The sequence below is a fragment of the Ixodes scapularis genome, unplaced genomic scaffold (genome assembly GCF_016920785.2).
Source record: "Ixodes scapularis isolate PalLabHiFi unplaced genomic scaffold, ASM1692078v2 PGA_scaffold8__174_contigs__length_109621045, whole genome shotgun sequence".
In the NCBI taxonomy this organism is placed as follows: Eukaryota; Metazoa; Arthropoda; class Arachnida; order Ixodida; family Ixodidae; genus Ixodes; species Ixodes scapularis.
The window spans coordinates 62,785,410-62,808,758 of NW_024609883.1; the positions used below are offsets into that span (position 1 = coordinate 62,785,410).

The 23,349-nt window shown below is 45.0% G+C and overlaps 1 protein-coding gene across 1 annotated transcript; it reads right to left on the reverse strand.

Annotated features, from left to right (window-relative positions):
• Positions 1 to 1,898: 1,898 nt before the first annotated feature.
• On the reverse strand, positions 1,899 to 14,697 carry LOC121833594 (multidrug resistance-associated protein 1-like). The gene is made up of 8 exons (XM_042287010.1): positions 14,518 to 14,697; positions 12,619 to 12,822; positions 12,118 to 12,264; positions 10,940 to 11,033; positions 5,649 to 5,851; positions 4,941 to 5,117; positions 3,530 to 3,697; positions 1,899 to 2,084 (listed from the first exon to the last, which is right to left on the reverse strand). The coding sequence occupies exons 1-8, from the start codon at positions 14,695 to 14,697 to the stop codon at positions 1,899 to 1,901; spliced, it is 1,359 nt and encodes a 452-aa protein (XP_042142944.1).
• Between the last annotated feature and the right edge of the window lie 8,652 nt (positions 14,698 to 23,349).

A 23,349-nucleotide genomic window follows, 5' to 3' on the forward strand; every position in this document is an offset into this window, starting at 1 on the left:
TTACATTAACACAGTCTAGTACAAACGTATCACGTTGTACGTTTTTCAATGTGAAAAGGATGCGACGGATTTGGGACGTTAACCGAAAAAGACGCCGATGCACCAAGGGCTCTTCACTATTTTTTCATAGACTTCTTTCAGTCAGCTGCTTCTATCATAGAATATGCCTAAATAATTACTAAACTTCTAAACGTTAATACAGCAACTAATATTCATTTCGTGTTTCGATTCATCCCCGTATGGAAGTCTTATATCTGGGCCATATCTGGCCACATCAAACATTATATGATTATATACGGCCTATATACAGCCTTATATGGAGTATACACAGACTTATCTGGCATATTTACTGCCTGATATGGCGTATATAGACTTATCTGGCGTATATACAGACTTATCTGGCGGCCGGTTTTCAATATATTCAAAAGTTAAAAAAAGTTAAAAAAAAATCTTTGTTAGCAAACTGTGAATGGCTCATTGTTCGCGAGCTAAATATTGGCACAAAGAATCCCAAACTTCAGCTTTGACAAGCTTAAGTATCAGATTATTTGTGCTAGTTTTCACGAGGATTTCAATATAGCTTAATTATTTCAAAGTGTTAACATTACACCCGAGTAGACTATTTGCTAAATCCCCCAAGCGCTTCGGCCCGTACTCGAGGAATCATGGGGACGGTGTTTCTTCAGCTGCTTAGTGATACAAAATTTTGAGCAATTATTTGGTTACACAGATTTGAGTGTAATTCGAAGTCACCCTGAACACGTGCCGTACAGAACCAAAGTACTTGCCATACAACTTTTAAAATGTTCCGCCAATGTCAGTACTGTGCATTCCGTCCAACCTTCAACCAGGATGAGCTGCAGACATATCTGTTACGTTATTATTATTCTCGTACAGCTTCACAGACGCTGATATTAACTTAGAAATGCTCAAAATGTCATAAACAGCTCCGCTGAATTCGAGTTAAATCCCGGTTTTGGTTTATGTAATTTCTCGGCTTTTAAGTGATTCCTGCTAAAACAACAATCACGAGAATGATAATATGGTAAGAGATTTTGGCGGCTCAGCCTGGTTGAAGGTTGGACAGAATGCACAGTATCATAAACGCTGCCATTGACGAGAAAATTTAAAAGGGATGTGACAGGTACTTGAACCTTATGGGACGCTTGTTCAGGGTGACTACGAATTACACTCGAAACTGTGTAACCATGGAATTGGTCAAAACTAGAGATCAATAGGGAGCTGAAGGATCCCCGTTTCCATAACTCCTCGAGTGCGGGCTGGGGCATTTGGGAGAATTGTAGACAATAAGAAGTTATAAAAAAAACAGTTAGGGCGCAGGCGAGCTGGTGTAAGTTTACCATTTTTTACCACCTGAGACTGGGTGGAAGAAACACGACGACGTCTCAATTACCATTTTTTACCACCTGAGACTGGGTGGAAGAAACACGACGACGTGAGACGTCGTCGTGTTTCTTCCACCCAGTCTCAGGTGGTAAAAAATGGTAAAGAAGTTATAAAGTGCTGTTTCAGGCTTGTGTCCTTTTGATATGCCTGGCCAGATCTGGAATTTCCTTACTTAGCCAGATCTGGGATTTCCATACCTGGCCAGGGGTATCGGGCTATATCTGGCAGAGATACCATATCAGGTTATATGTGGCCAATTTTTGATATGGCCATATCTGAAATCTTCAGATCTGGCCAGATATGACTTTTTTTGTAAGGGTCAGGTCCTCTAAGTCAATTTTCCATCTCTGAAGCTCGCTACACCACCGTAATTAACTTTGACCTCACTTTTATGCAATGTTTAGCTCTATCTCTGTGACTACAGATAATTTTGAAAATCAAATATTTGGATATTAAGTGATCACAATATTGTCCAGATTCCTAAAGCATCCTCACTCGTAATCAGTGGGTTCACTGTGGCCCTGGTCCGCCATCCCGATGCTCAGGGTCTTGGGAGCTCGTTCATCTCGGAGCAGTTCTTCGAGGCTGTGGTAGACGCTCATGGTGTTCCTGTCCATCAGCATCAGTAGGCTCATGTGTTTTAACAGGTTGCCTTGGTTGCTGACCATAATTCGGGTCTTAAAAACAAAGTTAAAAATCATAAAATTACAAAATTAAGAATACATAACGCAAAAAATATTACAGTACAATTTGGCGTAGAGTTGTTTTAACTAACCTAGATCAAAGGCCAACAATAAAATCAACCGGTACATAAGAAAGACAGCTACATAAGAAGTCAATAAAAAAAAAATAACAAGTGAGAAAGAAACTTCCAAACATGCCCTCGAAGACAGCCGAAAATTCAGAAATACTTCCATCAAATTAATAGGAAAATGACGAATAGAATAAAAAATAGGCCAAAACAATACAATTAAACAAAAAAAAGTTGAAATAACTAGTGACAACCGTAGAAATCAATAGACAAACAAAGAAACCCTTAACGAGGTCAGGTGCGGTTTTTCGGTAGAACGAGAGGCGGTGGAATTGTCTGCTTGCTTGCGGCATTATAGGATTATAAGTGTACCCACACGTCGGTGCACTTGCACAAAATTTTCATTGAGCTCTGCCATCATAGCTCCAATTTTTAATCTAACAGAGACAATCTAAATGAACACATGGCCATTAAAGCAGCCTCCTGCAATTCTCAAAGTGGCAGCCAACATTAAGCCTGGAAACAGCTTCTTGAGACCTAAAAGAAGGGGACCTTCTATCGAGTACGTTAACGCACACCAGGTCGGAACGCGTGGAGCAAAAGCTCGCGCTGCCGAACCCAGGGATGTTCGGTTTATTCCCCACCTTTGTCCATTTCAATTTGGATGAGCATTCTGCCGGCAGGCCGTTGTGCACAATTACTGACTGATGCAGGTTTAAGTCACCAGGCTAGTAGAAGCGTACCGCTCTGGCTGAATTCCTCATCTACAGTAGTTACAAGACGGCCTTTGAGGAGGGCTACATTTTCGCCGCCTAAACAGACATACAACACAATTGCCTAAACAGACATACAACACAATTGTTATGAGTGAAGAACATCAATTTTCTGAGCCTAATTCGAGGCTTTTCCTTATTGCCAAAAAAGCATGTGCCAGACTTTTTAGGCTTCGGTGAGGTGCAGCTTAAAAGGCAACTACAGGTTTTGCTTGAGCTAGTTGGTACATACTTGAATAGGGTCTGCTGAAGAATTACAAGTATTAAAGGAAGCAGGTTGATAGTCAGCGGTGTATATGTCTTTTCCTCTCACGGTTTTTTTTTAACTTGCAATTGTTCAGCTGACCCTATTTAAAGGGAACATTCTAGCATTCCTAATGGAAGAAGCTGATACCCAAAATGTTTTGGAGTAAAGAAATGTCTAATGCATAGGTATGTGCATTCATCAGCCCGAAGAATCTAAGACCATTAGAGTTTTCCAGGAGGTCCCCTTTCAAGTTAGTTTGATGCTTCCAGTTGCGACAAAAATATTACATATACTTAATAAAGAAACTAGAAGGGAGTTTGCTACGAATGTATTTCGTCAAGGGACCAATACCTTGTCTTTAAGGAGGCCGTTGCACCCCAACACTTGCTTGAATACATTGGCTGCGACGTTGGGGTCCAAGGCGCTGAGTGGGTCGTCAAGAAGGTAAATCTCGCAGCTACTGTACGCCGCTCTGGCAAGCGAGATTCGTTGCTTCTGACCACCGCTCAACGTTTCACCCTGTATTTAAAAGAATAATCACGCAAAAAATATGCTCAGTATCAAATGCTAAAACGCGTCATTTGTAACTAACTACCTTGAAGTTAAATTCTAACTTTAAAAGTAAAAAATTTCGGGCGACATAATTGCGAGTGTGATTGATAAAAGTGAATAATGCTTCCGATAGCTGCTTCTGCTTTTATTTTACAAATCTGTTGCAAGAAAATAGGTTTGCTTGTTCTTTTTTTTTCTAAAATGTAGAGTCAGATTTCATGATTTAATTGCTTTTTATCTTTCCTTAATATCTACCTCAGTTTTTTTGCAACACGAGGAAAGCAGAGGTTGCATTTGGAATATGGGGATGTTGGGATGATTTTGAGCTTCCCAACAAGCAATGAAGGACATCGAACAATTCTCTTTCATTGCCTTATCCAATCATAAAAATTCAGGGTAAATTTTACAGCTTCAGCTACCGCGTTTGATTTACATTTTTTCCATTTTTCCCATGGCCTAAAGGCATTACAGAAAGAGGTGGGCATTGTACGCCTCATATAAAATAAAGAAGCGGATAAAATAAACGAATGTTTCACAAATTAGTCATCGAAATTTTAAAATAAGCAGTTCCATTAGTTCCGACAATGGCTGCAGAGAGGCGATACCAATCAATATAGGGCCTCTCGCAGTTTTAACTAAAGAGTTCAAAACGTGAAACGGGAAAATAAACCTTTCATTTTAGAGGGCAGCTCTTAGGCGCCCATTTCCGGCTTGAGAGGCGTCGGCGTCAGCGTCGGCGCAACCACGCGCATTGCATTATGAGACGTTTTCAAGCTAAAGTTAGCGGGGAAATTTCCCTCCAAATTTATGGGGGAAATCGACGTCACGTTACCTCCCCGGAAATTCAGTTTCCCCGCTAAATTTAAAGGGGAAAATGACGTCACGACTTCGTGTAACGTGACCCATGAACAAATTCAGCGGTAGGAGGAGAGGAGGAGGAAAGGAAGAGGGAAGAAGGAGGAGGAGGAAAAAAGAGAAGGGGGAGGAGCGGAGAGGAGGAGGAGGAGAGGAGGAGGGGAGGATACGAAAGAGAGGGAGGGCATACCCTCCCTTCCTCCTCCTCAAGAGCTGCACTCTAGTTTCGCATTACAAACATTTGTAAACGTCTTTTTTCAATCATATATTTAAGGTTCTTCGAAATGGGACAACTAATAATAAAAAACTTTTCACCATCTCCAAGATGTACGTACTTTGTGGAATTATTACTTACTTTTTCTCCAACTTCCGTCAGGTCGCCAGCAGGGAATGTATTGATGTCGTTAAGAAGTTCACAGGCTCGGAGCACTCGGCCATAGCGGACAGGGTCGAACTCCTTACCGAACACTATGTTGTCTCGAACGGTCATGTTGTAAATGCAGGCCACCTGGGGAACATATCCAATCTTCCCCTGCGATACATTAAGTATAAAATGTGGAAGGATTGTCTTACTGGTACTCACAAATAAGGTTTACTCAAAACAAAAACAAACAAAAAATTAGTTTTAGTTTCGCTAACTTGTGCTAACATATATCAATGTCCAAAAAGAATAAATCGGTTGAGGTTTTTTTACACGTGCTAGATGGGAGGTTCATGTTCCCTTCCTCGTCGACTTTTTGGTGCTTCTGTTCCTTATAAAAAAAAACACTGAACTTCCATAAAGATTTTGTATTGAGTTCTTGGATACAACACTTGTGTCATGAAACAAACTTTCCCCCAAAGTGGTTCTTGTCCTCACTTTTGAGTCTCACGTTTCAGTCTCCCATTCGTGTTTCTCTTTTGAGACTTACGTTTTTATCCTAGCCATCCTCGAAAGAAACGTATTCTATTTCAAACCCCGAGCCATTAAGCCAAGAAAGTGCATGTCTTAAACCGAGTCCATGTCTTAGACCTAGACGTTTCCCAAAGCCCAATGAACCGAATGGTGAGTAGTTGTTCGCACGGTGATTCTGACGTTTCCCTCAAGGCGGTGCATGTCTCCCAAGATGGCTGCAAGGAGGGATGACTTTCCGCTTCCCACGAACCCGGTGATGCCGACCAGGGCACCTGGCTGGACGTCCATTGAAATCCCGCTGAGCACAGCTTGGCCCTTGAGTCCCTGACCATTGGTCCAGGCGAAGGAGCATTTTTCCAAGACAACTTCGCCTGAGGAAAGCACATGGGCAGCGTTAAGACCTGTTGATGGGCTGTCCAGACAGGACATAGCCTGTGCCGCGCACTGCAAACAAAAAAAGAATTTGCACGTTTTTTGTTCGTTTCGTTTTTCTTAAATCGGGAAGGCTTTGGCGAGCAAGTGCGTTTTCATCGAAGATGTGAGCCACACTTCCATGTGCAAAACGTCACGCCTTTTCTCTTTGCCTCCTCGCTGTCTTCTCCCATTCTCGTTTTGGGAATGTTAAGGACTGACAACAGCACAGCGGAGGACTTCACTGACAACCAGTAAACTGGTTGTCAGTGAAGTCCGCCCACACCCACAAACCAAAAGTGCGCTTCAGGCGCACTTTCGGTCTTGAAGTGTGGGCGGAAGTCACCATGCGGGACGGGCATTTTTTGCGTTGTTATAGAAGAAACCAGACTAAAACCAGCCTTCTCGTCAAAACGGCGCGACTGGGGCTGTAGAGCCGGAAAAAGTATGAAGATCAGTTTTTACGTGGTTTATGCCTACTCGGTTTGCCCAAGAACGTGGATAGATGCGTGAAAAGGAAAATCAAACGCCGTTTAAACACTATGTTTTGAGCGGGAATCACTTTGGGTTGAATTCACGAATAATTGAAGCCGACATATTTATATTTTTTTTTTGTTTTTTTGTTCCAACATGAACGGGGAAAAACCTTCAAGTTATCCAAACCACCCCGAAACCGTCTTCAGAGCGTCTTCGCGTTCATACTGTCGTGTGCTCCTTCAAACTCGTTCAAACGGTCGTATGCTCGTTCAAGGGACAGCGTCTAGTAGGCCAAACGTTGTGATAGGAAGTAAGAGCCGGCCTCAAAGAATATTTCGGTTTGAAGCTTGTTTGCGGTAAGTAGGCACGGTGTAAACAGTAGACAAAAGGGAGATGTTATTCAGTGTTACCAGTGGCCATCACATACTTGTTATGCTTTATTCGCTTGGTCCGATTCTGCTTTCGATTCTCAGCATCAATGTCGAGCGTCGCAGCTGCCGGCCACGCTTTCGCAACCCGAGTTACGTCGCGACTGAAAAAAGCGAGCACAATCTCATCGCGTGAATAAGACTTTAGCGTACGTTCTGCGGTTTTCACGCAGAATGAATCGCCGCACGTCACACTATTTACGCGTAGGTTTGCGATGTAACGAGCTTCGTTAATTTCACCCAAGCAACTGAAGTAGTAAGAAGTCATTTCTAGGAAGACGCACAATCAACAATCCTAGAGCGAAACTTAATAGCACGGGGACTCACATTGACGCCGACAATATTACATTCCAATGGTTTGTTGATGCGGGAGGCGTAACTCTTTGACCACACCCCAACGCGCATGCGCCGCGCAGGTGGCGTGCCGGTAGGGGTGCTCCGTTTTGTTTGTAAACATTAGCTGGTGTGTAGCGTATGAGGGGCTACGTTCTGACTCCTATGTTATAACTAGGGCTCCGTGTTTTCATATAAATTCGAAAAACTTCGAAAAACACCCGCCGGTAAACTTTTGGTCAATTCGGATTTATCCGATAAACTCTGAATGTCTATGTGCCAATGCCACCGCCCCCGCTCCCCCCCCCCCCCCCCCCCCCGGCAAAAAAAAAAAGTAAAATACGTCTTTAAAATTTGATTAGCAGGGTGTTAATGGTCCTGGGAAAATGGCACCGTAATTATCTTTCAAATCTCGGACCGTTGTCAAAAGGGGTCTTGCCGCTTGTCTCGTCGAGGTTGATTCAGGGCAACAGGTCATTGTACATTCGGGTCACGACAAAAGCCACTCCTTTGGTTTCCATTTTGAGCCATGCGATTAGTGATTTAGAGAAAGGAGAAGGTGAGTTTTTGTAACAATGAAAGCTACGGACAATAGAGATTGTATCAAATAGAGAAAAGGGACAGTTGAAACTCTCTATTACAGCCTTAACCACTCCACCTTGAGCGGCCGCGGGCTCGATCGATGGAATAAGATGGGATGACTACGAGCTTCGTAGCGACTGCCCCCGGGAGTTTACTGATTTTAAGGTATCGACGTTTATTGTAGCCACACTTGTGTGCGACTTTTGTCGAGGGAAAAATTAATATTGTCAATGACACCAACGCAAAATTCAACTGAAGAAATCTTAATTGATACAAGCGTGTTTAATTTTTCTTTTTTTATCTGGCATACGTTTGCATCCGGTTATTATTTATTATTTTTAACAGGAAACACTGCGAAATTAATCTCCGAATTTCGGAGAATTGGGGATTTACGAAAAATAAACTCCGATAAACATCGAATTTTTGATAAAAACTAAACTCCGAAAAACACCCTCCGAATTTCACGAAAAAAAAAAAACTCCGAGAACACGGAGCCCTAGTTATAACTCATGAGAGCACTCTAACGCGTCTTCAAAGGAGGCATGCGGAGAGTCGGTTTTCTCCCGACAGAGCGAAGGAAACACAGGACGGGCAACACAAAGCTCCAAAGCTTTGTGTGGTCCCTCCAGTTTTTTCCCCACTCCTCTGTTACCATGTCAGAAAAAAATTAATGTGTAAGTGCGAGCTTTCGGGCATTTTTAATAAATATGAATAAAAAAACACAGTGTAAAAACTAACTTGGTTACCCGTCCATTCTGTTTTCCACTATATATTGCCGCGCGCAGGGCTGAGAAAGCAACGCTCGGTCACGGACCTCTAGAAAGTTCTCGTTTATTCTTGTTCCAGACGTAACTTCTATCATTTATTCCTGCTTTTGTTTTCTAGAAAGTGCGTGTTCATTCTCGCCCCGAGCGCGCGACGCTCGAGCCGCTTTCGCCGTATCTTCGAGATAGTGACGCACTCTAGATAAGAAGCCGCCCGCGACCTTGTCGAGTCAGTTTCGCCTCGGCGTTCGATCGTGCTGCTTCGCCGCCTTCGACGCCCGCGACGCTCTCTTGTTATCTTTCCTTTTCCTTTTATTTATGGGCACAAGTTCGCCCCATTAAACGTTCAGTTTACCCAGTCATTCGCCGCCTCGTCACTTGTCATCCGTGACAATATATATATATTTTTTTAGGGGTGTGCGAATAGTGGTTCGAATAGAATAGCGCAGTGTCATCCCTAGCATCAACAGCGCAAAGAAAGCCGGTTGCATCGGCTTTCCTTTGTACCGCAAAGGCCATGAATGACGTTGTGCTATTCGATTCGAATCGCTATTCGCACACCCCTAATTTTTTTATATATTTTGGTGCCGCATTTAGTTCGACCTTCCTCTTGGCTGGACAGTGCACAGTGGGAAACTTTCACTGCGCTCATGGCTCCTGTGGCCATCTGGTTTGTTTGTTCTTGGTTGCTTCCACGTCGGTCACAAAACTTCACGATAGTTTCAATCACTGTTTCAACCACTGGCCTCTTCTGTATGGAGAGGGGAGGCATCGGTGGCTGAGTATGCTAACGCATTCCAGCTGGAGCGCGCAGAGCGAAAGCTTGCACTGCGGAGCGCAGAGATTCTGGCTTCAAACTCCACCGCTTCTCGTTTCGATCTGAATGAGCATTATACCGACGAGTCGTCGGGTATCACCACTGCGTGATGCACGCTTAAAGGGATGCTGAACGAAACATTTCAGTGTCTATATTAAGAGGTGCACAATCTATCCACGAGCAAGCAGCCGACGGTGTGCCGGAGCAGACGAAGCGAAATTGACGTCGTAGTCCCCATTCACGCCTAAGATGACAGTGAAATGTGTGGGCTCCAGAGAGAAGGAGAATAAAGACAAGCTTTTCATCGTCACAGTTAGGTCTGGTGTAAAAGGTAAATGATTTATTGGTCTAACAAGCACGTAGCTTTACTTCTGGAGATGAAAAGTCTGTATTTATTCTCCTTTGGCCCGAAGACCATACATTTCACTCTCATTTTAAGCGCGAATGGGGGACAATGACGTCAATTTCATTGCGTGTGCTCACCCACACCGGCGAGTGCTGGCTCGTAGAAAGGAAGTGCGCCACTTGTTATTGACACTAAATTATTGGGTTCAGTATTCCTTTAAGATCCCAGGCTAGCAGATGTACTGCACTCGATAACATTTTTCATTGATGGCGTAAATACGTCGCCCCGCCTCAAAGGCAGACCGACATTACGCTGTCTCAACACGATTGTAAAATTTGGTGTGGTTCATATTTTGCTTCAACTAAATCATTCACACCTGGAAACTAGGTCAGACTGCTTCGAATTTTAGTGGCTGTATCTCTCAAGCGCCCACTATTGCCACTATTTTAATTCAGATGAGCAAAAAAGCCGAAACTGAATTTTTGACGGAATCCACAACGTTTCCTCTATTTTACAGCTGTTCAAAATAAATTTCTCTATCAATCTTGGAGCTTTGTTTTTCCCCACAATCTAAACAAATGTTACATGATTCTGCAACAATATGTCTGACCGCACGTATTCGCGGCCGTGACAAGTTCTTCGTCGTAAAGAATTAATTTTTGTGATATGTTGCATTAGGGTGTTCAAAATATTCTACTTCTGAGACACCGCCGCCCAAATTGATTTTATAATGAAACGCCTTAGGTGTTATGGATTCTTTAATTTAGAAAGAAAGCTTCCGCGGAACTAAGAAACTTAGTTTCTTTGTGTATTTGTTTTGGCACCTCCGGCTGCAATTCAGAAGTCTTGCGTAACCTTGAATGGACGAACTACCGAATGGCGTTTTATAAAAGCATGAAGGGCATCACAACAAAATCTCCAATCCCCGCATGAATATGTCTGCTCATGTATTTCCCGCTAAGTCGGGTAAATTGACGTCACATGTCCCGATAAATTTAGCAATGAAGATGACGTTATGTAACCTATAGAGCAACTTATATCTTCACCGAAGTTAGCTGTGAAATTTACATCACGTGACACAGGCTACAATTTGAATTCACTGCTAAATGCATTTGGAAAATTTATAAATATTTAGGTGCCTCACTTCCAGAAACCAATGTTTAATATCTTCTGTCACATTTAAACAATAGACTTTTTAATTATGCATTTACTGCATTTTAAGACATTACAAATAAAAGTCGCTGTCGTTCTTATTTTCAATATATGTACATGTTCACTGTCAGCAAGTCACCTGTTCGTACCTTTCCTTTGAGTGCGACGCATGCTGTGGGTTGGTGGAGTCTCCTGTTCTTCGGCAATGGAGAACTTCAGGATTCTTCGCATGCTGAGAGACATCTTAAATGAAGTAGGTGAGTTTAGCATGCAGGCCGAGTAAGATATCTCGCACCCTATTTGAATTAGAGTGTCGAACCAAACAGAAACCCGGACCGAAACCCCAATCAAAAGCACTATTTTTACCTGAGCCAGAACAAAACTAATGCCGAAACCGAACATTTCGTATTAGACCCGCACTAGAAAGAATCTACAATTTCACGTGGTGCTCACCCGTTCATCTGAAAACGGTTCGCTGAAGCGTCAACCGCGCCTGTATTAGTGAATCGCGTGGTGCTTGCGCTCTTTCGGGAGCTTTATATGGGCTCTAAAAGTTGCTGATTCATCTTTGTTTGAAGTGCAATCAAAAACGAAGATTAGCGAGTAACTTTTAGAGCCCAAAGGAAGCTCCTGAAAGAGCGCAAGCACCACGTGATGGACCTGTACGTGCGTCACAAATTGACGGCGGCGGCGCGCCGGAGTGTTCCCTTCCGGTGGCGGCGGCGTGGAGAAACGCGTTGAAGAGGCGGCGCGCCGCGCGTAGCGTGTGCAGAGCGTGCGGCTGCGGCGTAGCTTTGCGGCGGCAGCGTGACTTTACGGCGGCGGCGGCGCAGCGCGGCAGCGCCCACGTCTACCACGTGACCAGTTGCGGCGCCCGCGGGCGCCAACTGCAAATTCGTTTCGCGTCGTAAATATAGCTCTAAATTATAATTTTGTTGTTTTTAACTTCGTTTTATGGCGTCCTTTTTCCATCTAGGCTGTCTAAAAAAGTATTTTCCTTTCTATGTGACCTTTAAGAACGTTAATGCTGCGTCTAAAGTTATATCTACAAATATAAAGGTTATCACTCTTTTTGTATCAGAAGACGAATAAGTAATTCAAAAGTGACATCTTTACTTTTTAAGTGCTTCGTATTTTAATTAATTTCTCGTCTCCTGCGCTAACTTTTGAACTAATTTAATTACAGTTTAGTATTTTAGTTATGGTAGTTCTTAATGTAATTTCGATTCAAAATAAATGTCATATGGCCCTCTTTAAAGCCCAGCTGTAATACCGTGCCATCAGAATTCCAGAGTCCGCCTCAATATTGTAAAGTCAGTAGGCTCACCAGACTGCGCATCCGGAGAGTCAAGGAGGCCGAGTTCGTCACCATGTCCGTCAAAGACAGCATATAGATACAGGAGAATGACAGCGCAGGATTTAGCACGCGGGCCGGGTTCATGGCGGTCAAGGCTCCGAAAAGTATGATGGTCATCTGTGAAGGCGCAAGTGGTAATAAGAAGCTCAGCTGGTCTTCTTTCACTTGGAATGCTTAACATGACTTAGTCTACTTCAAATGCAAGGAATAGTTACAATCTGCTCTGTGTCAGTGAAAAACACCAACATAGAATATCTAAAGCAAGTCACGAATCACCAGAAACTTCTTTAGAGTTTGGGATACCTGGCTGGAAGGAGACAACTTTCTTGGGGACATTTATAAACAAGCGAGTCTGTTGTGCAGCAAGTCCCACAAAGGACACGAATACACAGAGGTCACTGAATCACAGAGGACACAAGCCACATGAAGATTACGGTGGTGACAAAGATGACAGCGGGTCTATATACTCACCACAGAGGTGGACGCGCTGTACAAAGAGTCGATGACACCATCGAGTAAGTTGACCCGCAATACGGGAGCCATTTCTTTTTCTCGGACCTCTGTCACGGCGCCCATGTAAGCGTCTTCCCAGGCGTACATCTTCACTAGTCTCACAGAAGACAGGAGATCCGCCATGCGCTTGAGCCTCTCGTCCCTAGCTTGCATGAGCTTGCTCTAAAGAAACAAAGCAGATCGTCGTTTTAGATACAGAAATATGAAGAAGACATTAAGTCTGCTGCTGATTGTGGAACGGGATGGGGCCTAGTAAGAAGACTCCAGTTGCCTTTTGTCCCGTGCTTCTAGATTTCTTAATCAAACACATTGCCTTTCATCAATGAATCCGCGGTATTCATTTAGTTTCTCTTTGTATCATCTATTCATAGCAATCACAATCACGCCAACCGAAAAAAGTTTTCTACTTATATCATAGCTTATTTTTGTTATTTTTCTTCATAAACTGGGACCTTAGTGCGGTATTACCGAAACAACCCCAAGTTTGGAATCGTCCAAGCGTATAGCTATAGCATCAACCCTCGAACATCTCAACTTACGAACAGGCAAAAGAATAATTTAGTGGACCAGCATGACTTAGTTTGTCGCGTGTTGGCGACACTGCAAAACCGCGGGGTTAGCACCATTAACTTTGTGTTTTTTATCACCAAAAGGATATTTTTAAAGGGACACTGAATCCCCCAAATTTGTTTTCCTTTTTTGCCAGGTGATTTATTATGGTGTCAGAAAACTACCCGATCGATATTTTGCTACAGCGTCACATATATTTTAAACCAGCCAAAATACGCAACTGCACGAAACCGAAACCGAAACTGGGCTGGGGAGAAACAAGAAATATAGGAGGAGAAAATTAGCGCAAGTCATGTGGCTGTGAAACTTTTTTGTTTGTTTTTTAATCAACGTGTTTGCACTTTTTTAGAAGCCACAAATAATGGGTATCGTATTTTTTACCTGTTTTAGTATTGAGTGTGCGCCTTCGATTGCCCGTGACTGTGATTATCTTTGGCGCTCGTGTCTAAACCATAGAAAACAGCACGTGACCACGGAGAAGACAGTGAGCGCGACTCAAGCCGGCCAGTTCTCAATCGTCGTTTTTCGGGTGGAAAGAAAAAGAATTCGGAACCGCAAATTGTGTTCTGGGTAGTTGGGTTCTGATATGTCATGTACAAATAAAACCCTTGGCCACCATAAATACCCTGTCAGTCCCTTTAACGGGTGCGCAATGATGTCTGTATGCGTGCTACTTTGAATGAATTCATGATGTGTAGTATAACCTATAAAACACGTGATAGTTTTTTTTTCGTACAATGGTTATCGCAGAATAATTAGAGAAAAGCGAGCAGCGCTCGCCCCCTCAATTCGCAGGAAAAACATGCCGCCATGGGATCTGGAGTTGATTATATGCCCCCAATGTTTGCCACGGGTTGGCAAAGCACAGGATATGCGCAGACTTCCAGATATTGATAAGGTTCGGCTAGTGTCATCATTGCAGCGATTGGACAAGAGCCACTACCCAAGTGCATGTCGAGCTATGATTATCGCGAGCCCACATCGGGCCCTCATCCACTGCTCTGGTCCAAAATATAAGAGGCATTCAAACATCGTCACTCAGGGACTATGCCAACACTGGGACCTCCGAACTACGTCATCGAGTTTTGTGAAGGAGAAATTTAAAACGAATGTTCTCTTTTCTTTTTGAAAATATACCGCAACCGAGAGGGTTCTTGGTCAATGGCTTTGCGTGCGAGTATACTTTGGTCTCACAAGTGCCAGAAACCTAGTCAAAAGTAAAAAGCACTCCAACTGAATATGGTTGCACCTCCCCTTCAACTCGATGAAATGTGTTGTCCGACTTACCCACAAAGCCTTCTGAATCCTTGATATCGGAATGGGTAACAGAACGATTAAAAGGAGCCACGCTGCGCACAAGATGGCGGGCACCATTCCCACACGCGCAGATAGCATGACGAAAATAATCGGCGAGCAGATGATTCCGATGATGGGTATCGGGAACTGCACGGCGCCGAAGGAGACCATCATGCAGTCCACGCCAAGAATGGAAACTACCCGTCCTGCAGGATACTGGGCTCTTGAGGTTGGTGATAGTCGAGTCATCTGCGAAGACGCGTAGAAGCTGTGATGCCTTATTTTTGTGAGCTCTGCAGTCGTATTTCATACAGAACCCGAAACTATAGGTTCCTTGACCGTGTGTACCATCTCAAATAAGTCACCTAGAGCTAGGTAAACAGCTCACATACCTAGTGAAATTTGACACAATTATAACCGAAGCTGGTAGTCTGTCTCGCATACATCCATGTACGATGTATATCTTACAGCTTCCAGTTTTCCTACACTTCGATTATAAGGTTTTCAAGACACAGAAACATGTGCGCAGACCATGTGACCAAGTTACTTGAACTGCTCCGTTTAATCGCGTACAAGCACATAGATCCATGCGATTTTTCATTGTTATTGTGGTTTTTGTAACAAGCTCTATGTAAATATAACTAGAGACGAGAATAATGACAATCAAAAACTTTGTCACCCTTAAAAGAAAGACGCAGAAAAAGATTTAAAAAGTAACTATCCTGCCTTTTGGAACATGGCAGCCTGCAGTATCGATCGAATCCGCTGTGCAAGCCGCATGCACATGTGCAGCTGATAGCACGATAGCAGTGAGTCCCCGACACAGGTGGCCAGGAAGAGAACAGCCAGCGTATCTGTCTGCAGGCTGCTGCTGTCGCTTATCAGGCCTCTGCAAAAGAACGAGAGGGCTGTTCGGTCAGTCAGTATCTATGCACCACAGTCAGACGCAAAAAGAGAAACCAAATTATCAAACAGTCCGCGAACCAAAACAACGAGAATTCAAACTTGGTCACCCATGACCTTCACCAGCAGAACAATCGATGATAACCTAAAAGAAGAACTCAGGATGTGGCGTGTCTTAAGCATTCATTATTACTCTGCCGCTAATGAGATCGCGGAATAAGGCAATAAAAACGCCGAAGAACGAATCACAAAGGGTGGAGCGCGAACACAATAAGCTGAATGCCTATGTTTCTAAAGGTACTCATGACTATATAATCGTTCGAAGTCCGCCGAAAGCGGCAGATTGGAGTGGAGAATAAAAATTAATGAAATTTATAACGCGATTTACATCAGACCAGCTTGACTAAAACTAAATTTGAGTAAAGTAATACTAAAATTAAGATTTAGATCAGATCTACTCGAATATGTTTTGCTTACTTGGGGGGAAGGGAGGTAGGTGCATTCACAGTCTGCAAGAAAACCTCGTCCCCTAAATTATGCTCCTTGAAATCAGCAAATCTAGACAAAAACTTCAACACAAATATTGTGTTTCTGCAACAATGTCACAGAGGTACGAAAACCGCTGCACTACGTCAGGTGAAACACAGAAAAACAACTTACTCTAAAATGGGTATCCTGGCAATGAGACAGCCATAGTAAGCTGACGTAACCACAAACACCCAGAAAATATCCATCCGGAAAACCACAAGTAGTGTCACGAGGAAACGGGTCCGGTTGTAGGTTGCCTGGCTGTAGACAATAGCCGATTATGTTAGAGCACTGCATTTTAGAGAAACTGAAGGGATAGATATAACCTGTCGCAAGTTGTGAAAAGCAGGGCTAGCTCCTGCCGTGAAGCCCTCCACCATTTCCACCTAGCTGAGCGAACGCCAAAGACGAGGCCAGTCCCTGCTCAACTCGTCTCGCCTCCTTTCCGGCGTTCCCTCTGCCAGTGGAAAGGCAGGAGGGCTTTCTGGAATGAGCTTTCTCTGCCAGGGTGTAGTCATGCAGCTATCCGGGCTTAATTCCGGCACCAGCCCGTTTTGAAATGAAGGAAACTCCCACTTACTTGTGGTCATATTTTAGCCCACAGGGTACGCTTCTTTATTGCTCAGATTAGCAATCGTACCTCACCGACTAAATGGCTCCATCACAACGTTTAATCAGAATCGCCACATCTCCGTGGCAGAGCAACCTCTTCTTTAAAAATGCACTGACAACGTCAGCACTGTTTCATTAGATTATACTGCAAGGACATACAGCTCGACTAACGGCGGCGAAAATATTTTATTAGGTATGAACTCTGGCACGAAACGGCTTCAATGGCTTCAGTCGGCTTATATGATTACAAAATTATAAAAAAAGAGCAACCAGAATAGTTTTAAACACTCCTTACATGACTATGCATCTTACAGCTATTATTTTGAAAAAATACTACAAAGCGTTCATAAGTTCTTTTCAAGATAGTGGCCCTAAGAAGGAGTACTTGAAAGCAATATGCATAGCTTTTAAGCAACTGGTAAAGGTATTTTTAAAGCTTGAAAAACCTGTTACTAGCTTGGTAGGCAATGTGAGGTTTTGGACAGGTTTCTTCGGAAGTTCCTACATGGTTCCAGTACATCTTTGACTCCTTTGATAGTATATAGTTACTAGAATAGTTGATACCCATTAGACCGCAATCGTTCTTCAATTTATTTCATGAATACTTCAAGTTGGACATACTCGTTCTGCCTCTTACTCAAAGGGATTCCTTCCCATTCAATGGGCGAGTGCCACAAGAGAACATTAAACCAACGGAGCCCATATTTATAACAATACATCTTCTGTGACTAAATTATTTTTATTTATGAAATATGTAGTCTTCTTTTCGACAGTATGTTAATAATAAATGTCAGCATCTCGTCGATAATAATTTATTTTTACCAAGATTTCTACACAATCAATTCGGCAGTAAGGGTGACAGAATCTTGAGTATGACGGTGATGACATTACACTCATGATTGTGTTGACAAAATTCCTTTAGCGATTCTCACCGCAAAAAGAAAAAAAAAAGAATAAATATGTTTCCCAAGGTTAGCCTAAAACAAGCAGCACACAGAAGTTTTAAAATGTCTTACCCTTCTTTTACCAGCTTAGAGTGTAATTTAGCCACCAAGAGCGAGCTTTTCAGTCGCTTACTAAGTACCGGTAGGTCGCTGACCACTGTCCTTGACAGCAGAAAAATGTTTTTCATATGTCTGAAAAGGTTTGTCAAGCAAAACAAAACAAAGAAAATGAGCCCCTGAAGGACTCTTAATGTTATATTTGCTTTTAATCAATACTATTCAAATATATGAATAAACTGAGTACAAAGCAAGCAATGGAGGATAAACTCTTTTTCCTCTGGCATGAACGAAAGTCTTCATTTTCCGATATAGTAAAGTTCTTGAATTAAGCTTTCGTTCATAAAAGCAGGTGGCAGAAGGCCCGTAGCTGGCTGAGTCGTACACGATAACCGTAATCCCAATAATTTAAGAAAGACGTCTCAAACGACTTTTTTTTTTCCAGAGTGCGAAACTAGTGAATAAAGCAGCTAGGTTACATGCTACTCGTGTTTTTACGGATCGCTTCGAATGGTAACTATCTCAAAAGCGTACATCCTGTCGGAGTCTACTTTTTAGGCCTTGTCTTTCTCACACGACAACGCCAACGACGTTTAACAGTGCCACCTTATGCGCCTCACAACTCTCAGACGCGTTTCTGGGGCGCTAGTACAGATGCCAGCTATCAAAACTGTGCCTCGTAACGCTCGAAAAGCTGGAGATTCTTTCTCAGCCTACGCCAAAATTTGAGGTTAGTTCGGACATCTCTCGAGTTCTCCCTCTACTCTCTTCGAGACGTTCAATCTGTTTTTAAACTTCCGTGAACGTACATTACGCCTTTGATAATTTGGTCTGTCTTTGAAAGCACGCTTTTTTATAGCAAGAAAGTATATTTCCAGGTAAGAGATGCCTAGAGAGCATCAACGTCTAGCCGTTTTATTTTTACAAGAAATAGCGTCACCGAATTTCGTTGTAAGGTGGAGAGGTACAAATTCTTTCAGAAGTGAATATTCAATAAACCGGAGAACCAGAAATTTGATTCCCCACCTACAGGCGTCGCGAGCCGTGGTAAATAAGCAGTTGCATTTCCAAGACGCTGCGAATCTTTAGCTCTGGTGTGAGTGCGTTCTTTCATTTGTAGTGGATTTTGTGTACGAAGTACTCATCATTTGAAAGCTTGTTCCACCAACGTTTCCATTCAATTTTCAGCCTTAATTTCCAGTTTTCTAATTCTTAGTAAACAATCTTTTTTCAGTTTTTAACTTTTCAGACTTAACTATTTTTTATATAATTTAACAAGGGTTGAAAAATGTTCGATCCGCTACTATTACCTTTGGGTAGTCGGAGCGGTAAATTACCAACTTTGTCTCGGAGATTGAGTTCAGTTGTGCTAAGGTGTCTTTGTTTTTTGCGGGTTGCAGAAAACCGTTGTTATTCTGTCATGTTTGATGTAACAACCACGCAAGAGTTAAGTGACCACCGTTCACTGCCGTTTGAAATATTTATTTTTTGTTGGACTTTGAAGTTACTGATTTTATTAATACAGAATGACATCCCCAACTGTGAGAATATTGTCACGAATGACAATTGATGATGCGATTATAACTGAAGAAACTAAACGTTTAATGGGGCGAACTTGTGCCCAAAACAAAAAAGGAAGAGAAGAAAAGAGCAGAGCGTTGCGGGCGTCGATGTCGGCGAAACCGCAGGATCGAGCGCTGGGGCTAGACTGACTGCAGATCGCTACTCGGAGCCCGCTGGCTTCTAGAAAAATCGGCCAAGAAAGTTCGGCGACTAGAACATTCGGAACTCGATCAGTCGAGAATATTCTCGAACTCATGAGAACGCAATGTTGAAAGAATAAATAAAAAGACACTCCACCGACTGCAATCGAACCTAGATTTTCCGCACGACAGTCAAACGCGGTAACCACTCGGCCACACACGCGGTCGCTCGCCGACGCGCGTGGCATTATTCCCGCCTTTAAAAAGGCATCGTCTCAATGCCAAGTGAAAGGCAACAAAACAGAGCAAGGCAAACGAAAGAATGGGAAAATAAGGAGGCTGGCAAAACACAATCCTATCAAGTGTTTCACAAGATCACAGTTCGCAGTCTTATCGCGCGTAGTACGGCTTGAGGTGCGCGACGTGGACGACTTCCGGTCGTGGAGGGCAGCGTGATGAAGTCCGTGTTCCGTCGGGCATTACCTCGTAGTTCAGATCCCCGAGTCGACGAAGTACTTTGAAGGGTCCGAAGTAGCGCTTTAGGAGTTTCTCGCTTAGACCGCGTCGTCATATCGGGGTCCAAACCCATACACGGTCTCCGGACTTGAAGCGAACGTCGATCCGGCGAAGGTTGTAACACATAGCGTCGACTAATTGTTGATCTTGAATTCGGAGTCGGGCGAGCTGGCGCACTTCTTCGGCTCGTTGAGCAACCACCTGGCCGTCAGGGATCCCATCGTTACCTGGTTCGTGGGGTAACATCGCGTCGAGCATGGTCGTTACTTTTCTGCCATGCACCAGCTGAAACGGAGTTACCCCTGTGGTCTCTTGCACCGCCGTATTGTAAGCAAATGTGACGTAGGGTAACACCTCGTCCCATGTCTTGTGCTCTACGCCGACATACACGGCGATCATGTCGGCGATAGTTTTGTTTAACCGTTCTGTTAGTCCATTTGTCTGCGGATGGTACGCAGTGGTTTGACGGTGACCGGTGCCATTGAGACGAATGATCTCTTGCGTCAGCTGGGCCATGAACGATGATCCATGGTCTGTAATGAGGACTTCAGGGGCACCGTGCCGGAGGACAATGGACTCGATGAAAAACTTGGCGACTTCAACAGCCGTACCTGATGGAAGGGCTTTCGTCTCGGCGTACCGTGTGAGATCATCTGTGGCGACGATTATCCAGCGATTTCCTTACGTTGACGGCGGGAAAGGGCCAAGTAAATTCATTCCGATCTGCTGGCATGGCGTGGACGGGGCCGAGATCGGATGCAGAAGTCCTGACGGCTTTGTCGGCGGTTTCTTGCGTCGCTGACACTCGTGGCATGATCGAGTGTAGAGGCGAACGGTCTTCGGTAGCCTCGGCCAATAGTACTTTTCTCGAACCCTGCGAGCGTTCTGCTGTTGCCAAGGTGCCCAGCCGTTGCGTCGTCATGGCATCCTTGGAAGATTTCTTCTCGAAGACTGGAAGAAATGACTAACAGCCATGCTGTGTGATTATTTACGAAGTTCTTTTTGTACAGCACCCCTTGCCGTATGAAGAAGGTCGACAGGATTCGTAAAAAAGCACGGGGAACCGCACATCCTTGTCCCTCTAGGTGCTTCATGAGCACTCGCAGTTCAGAGTCGTCACGCTGGAGTGCTGCCATGTCGCTGACATCCAGAACGCCGAGGAAACACTCATTGTTGTCGTCTTCGATGCAGGCAGGACCGGCCTCGACTGGAGCCCTTGACAGGCAGTCGGCGTCATTGCGATTCCGGCTGGACTTGTTCACCACGGTCACGTCGAATTCCTGCAGTCGTAGGCTTCACCGGGCGAGGCGTCCGGAGGGGTCCTTCAGGTTTGCGAGCCAGCAGAGTGAGTGGTGGTCCGTGACGACGAGAAAAGGACTTCCATACAAATGTGGGCGGAATTTTGTTATTGCCCACGCGACAGCAAGGCACTCTTTTCCAGTCGTTGAGTAGTTCGTCTCCTCCTTGGACAGCGTCCGACTCGCGTATGCGATGACTCGCTCTGCCCTGTCTTGCATTTGGACCAGTATCGCGCCAAGTCCGGTGTTGCCAGCGTCCGTGTGAATCTCTGTCTTATCGAACTGGTCGAAATGGCCAAGAATCGGGGGCGTCTGAAGTCTTCGTTTGAGCTCATCGAATGACCGCTGGTGCTCTTCTGTCCATTCAAACTTCACAACGTCCTTCGCGAGGTTCGTCAGCTGTGCAGACAGCTTGGCGAAATCCCGAAAAAACCGTCAGTAGTAGGCACAGAGTCTGAGGAATCTTCACACGGCCTTCTTGTCGTACGGCGGCGTAAATGCAGCTACGGCGCGAGTCTTCTCGGGGTCAGGGAGAACACCGTTGGTGTTCACGACGTGGCCAAGGAACTTAAGTTCACTATAGGCGAATCGACACTTTGTTGGTTTGAGTGACAGGCCGGCGGCCTTGATGGCTTGGAGCACGGCTGGAAGTCGACTCAGGTGTTCGTTGAAATTTCGTGAAAATACCACGACATCGTCCAGGTAGACGAGGCAGCTCTGCCATTTCAGACCTGCCAGCACGGTGTCCATGACACGCTGGAAGGTGGCTGGTGCTGTACAAAGTCCGAACGGCATCACTTTGAATCCGTGCAGCCCGTTGGGAGTGACGAAGGCAGTTTTCTCCCGGTCGCGTTCGTCGACTTCAATCTGCCAGTAACCCCTCTGCAGGTCCATCCACGAAAAATATCGGGAGTGGCGCAGTCGGTCTAGCGTATCGTCGATGCGGGGGACCGGATAGACGTCCTTCTTCGTCACAGCATTCAGTCGGCGACAGTCCACGCAGAACTGCAGGGTTCCGTCCTTCTTCCTTACAAGGACGACTGGGGACGCCCATGGACTTCTTGAGGGTTGAATGATGTCGTCGTTGAGCATTTCCAGGACTTGATCTTGAATCACCTTCCTTTCCTTTAAGGATACTCGATACGGCGACTGGTGGACAGGGAGCGCGTCGTCGTCCGTAATAATGCGATGTTTCGCCATTGGTGTTTGGCGAACTTTCGACGATCTGGCAAAACAGTCACTGTATTCGGCGAGGGGATCAACCAGTTGCCGGCGCCGGAGCTCGAGGTCGATGTCGAGCGGCGGCGGCGACGTGCTCTTCTGCTGTGACGACAAGGTTTCCTCGAAGATTGCGGTTACCATGGTTGGCGCCTGAAGCTCCTCGATGTGGCCCATTGTGGTGCCCTTCGTTAGGTTGCTGCGGCTCCTCTCGAAAGTTTGTCACGAGAACAGTTGTACGTCCTTCTTGGAGATCTCTTACGCCTCGTGCGACGCCAATTCCTTTTTCAAGGAGCACTAGGAAGCTGCCTTCCAGAAGAGCTTCACCGTGTATGGCTGCGTCGGTTTTGACGGTGACGAAAACACTCGACCGCGGCGGCAGGTTCACAAGGTCGGCGATAACTCGGATCGAGGTTGACGTCATGTTCGTCTCCACCGGCGGCAGAACAGGCTTTCGTAGCGTCAACTGGTTTGCCCCGAGGTCGATGACGGCACCATACTCGCAGAGAAAGTCCATTCCGAGAATAACGTCCCTCCAACAGTTTTGCAGAACGACAAACTTGACAGGACACGTCTCACCGTGGATCTCGACGCGAGCAGTGCATCTCCCGACTCGTGTAATGAGTTGTCCTCCGGCGGTTCTTATTTGTGGTCCATCCCACAACGTCATGACTTTTCGAAGGCGGCGGGAGAGCCTCCCACTCAAGACTGAGTATTCTGCTCCGGTGTCCACGAGTGCCGATCCGTCGAGGCCGTCGATAACCACGTTTAGGTTGTTGGACACCGATGCAGGAGCGTCGTTGTGATGCGTAGCGTCGGGAGAGTGGGAGCGCTCCGTCGTTCTTGGAGGCTCTTTACGTTGGTCATCTTCGGCAACTCCACCTCCAGGGGTTGCCGCGCCTAATTTCCCCGGCGAGGAGCGAGGGGCGACAGCTGCAGCTAGGCTTTCACGTCGGGGTCGGTGCATCGGCGAAGCTGGACGTCGCGGCGATTGCGACCGAAACTTTCGGCGGGACGCAGGCTCGGGGGACTGGGGTCGTCGAA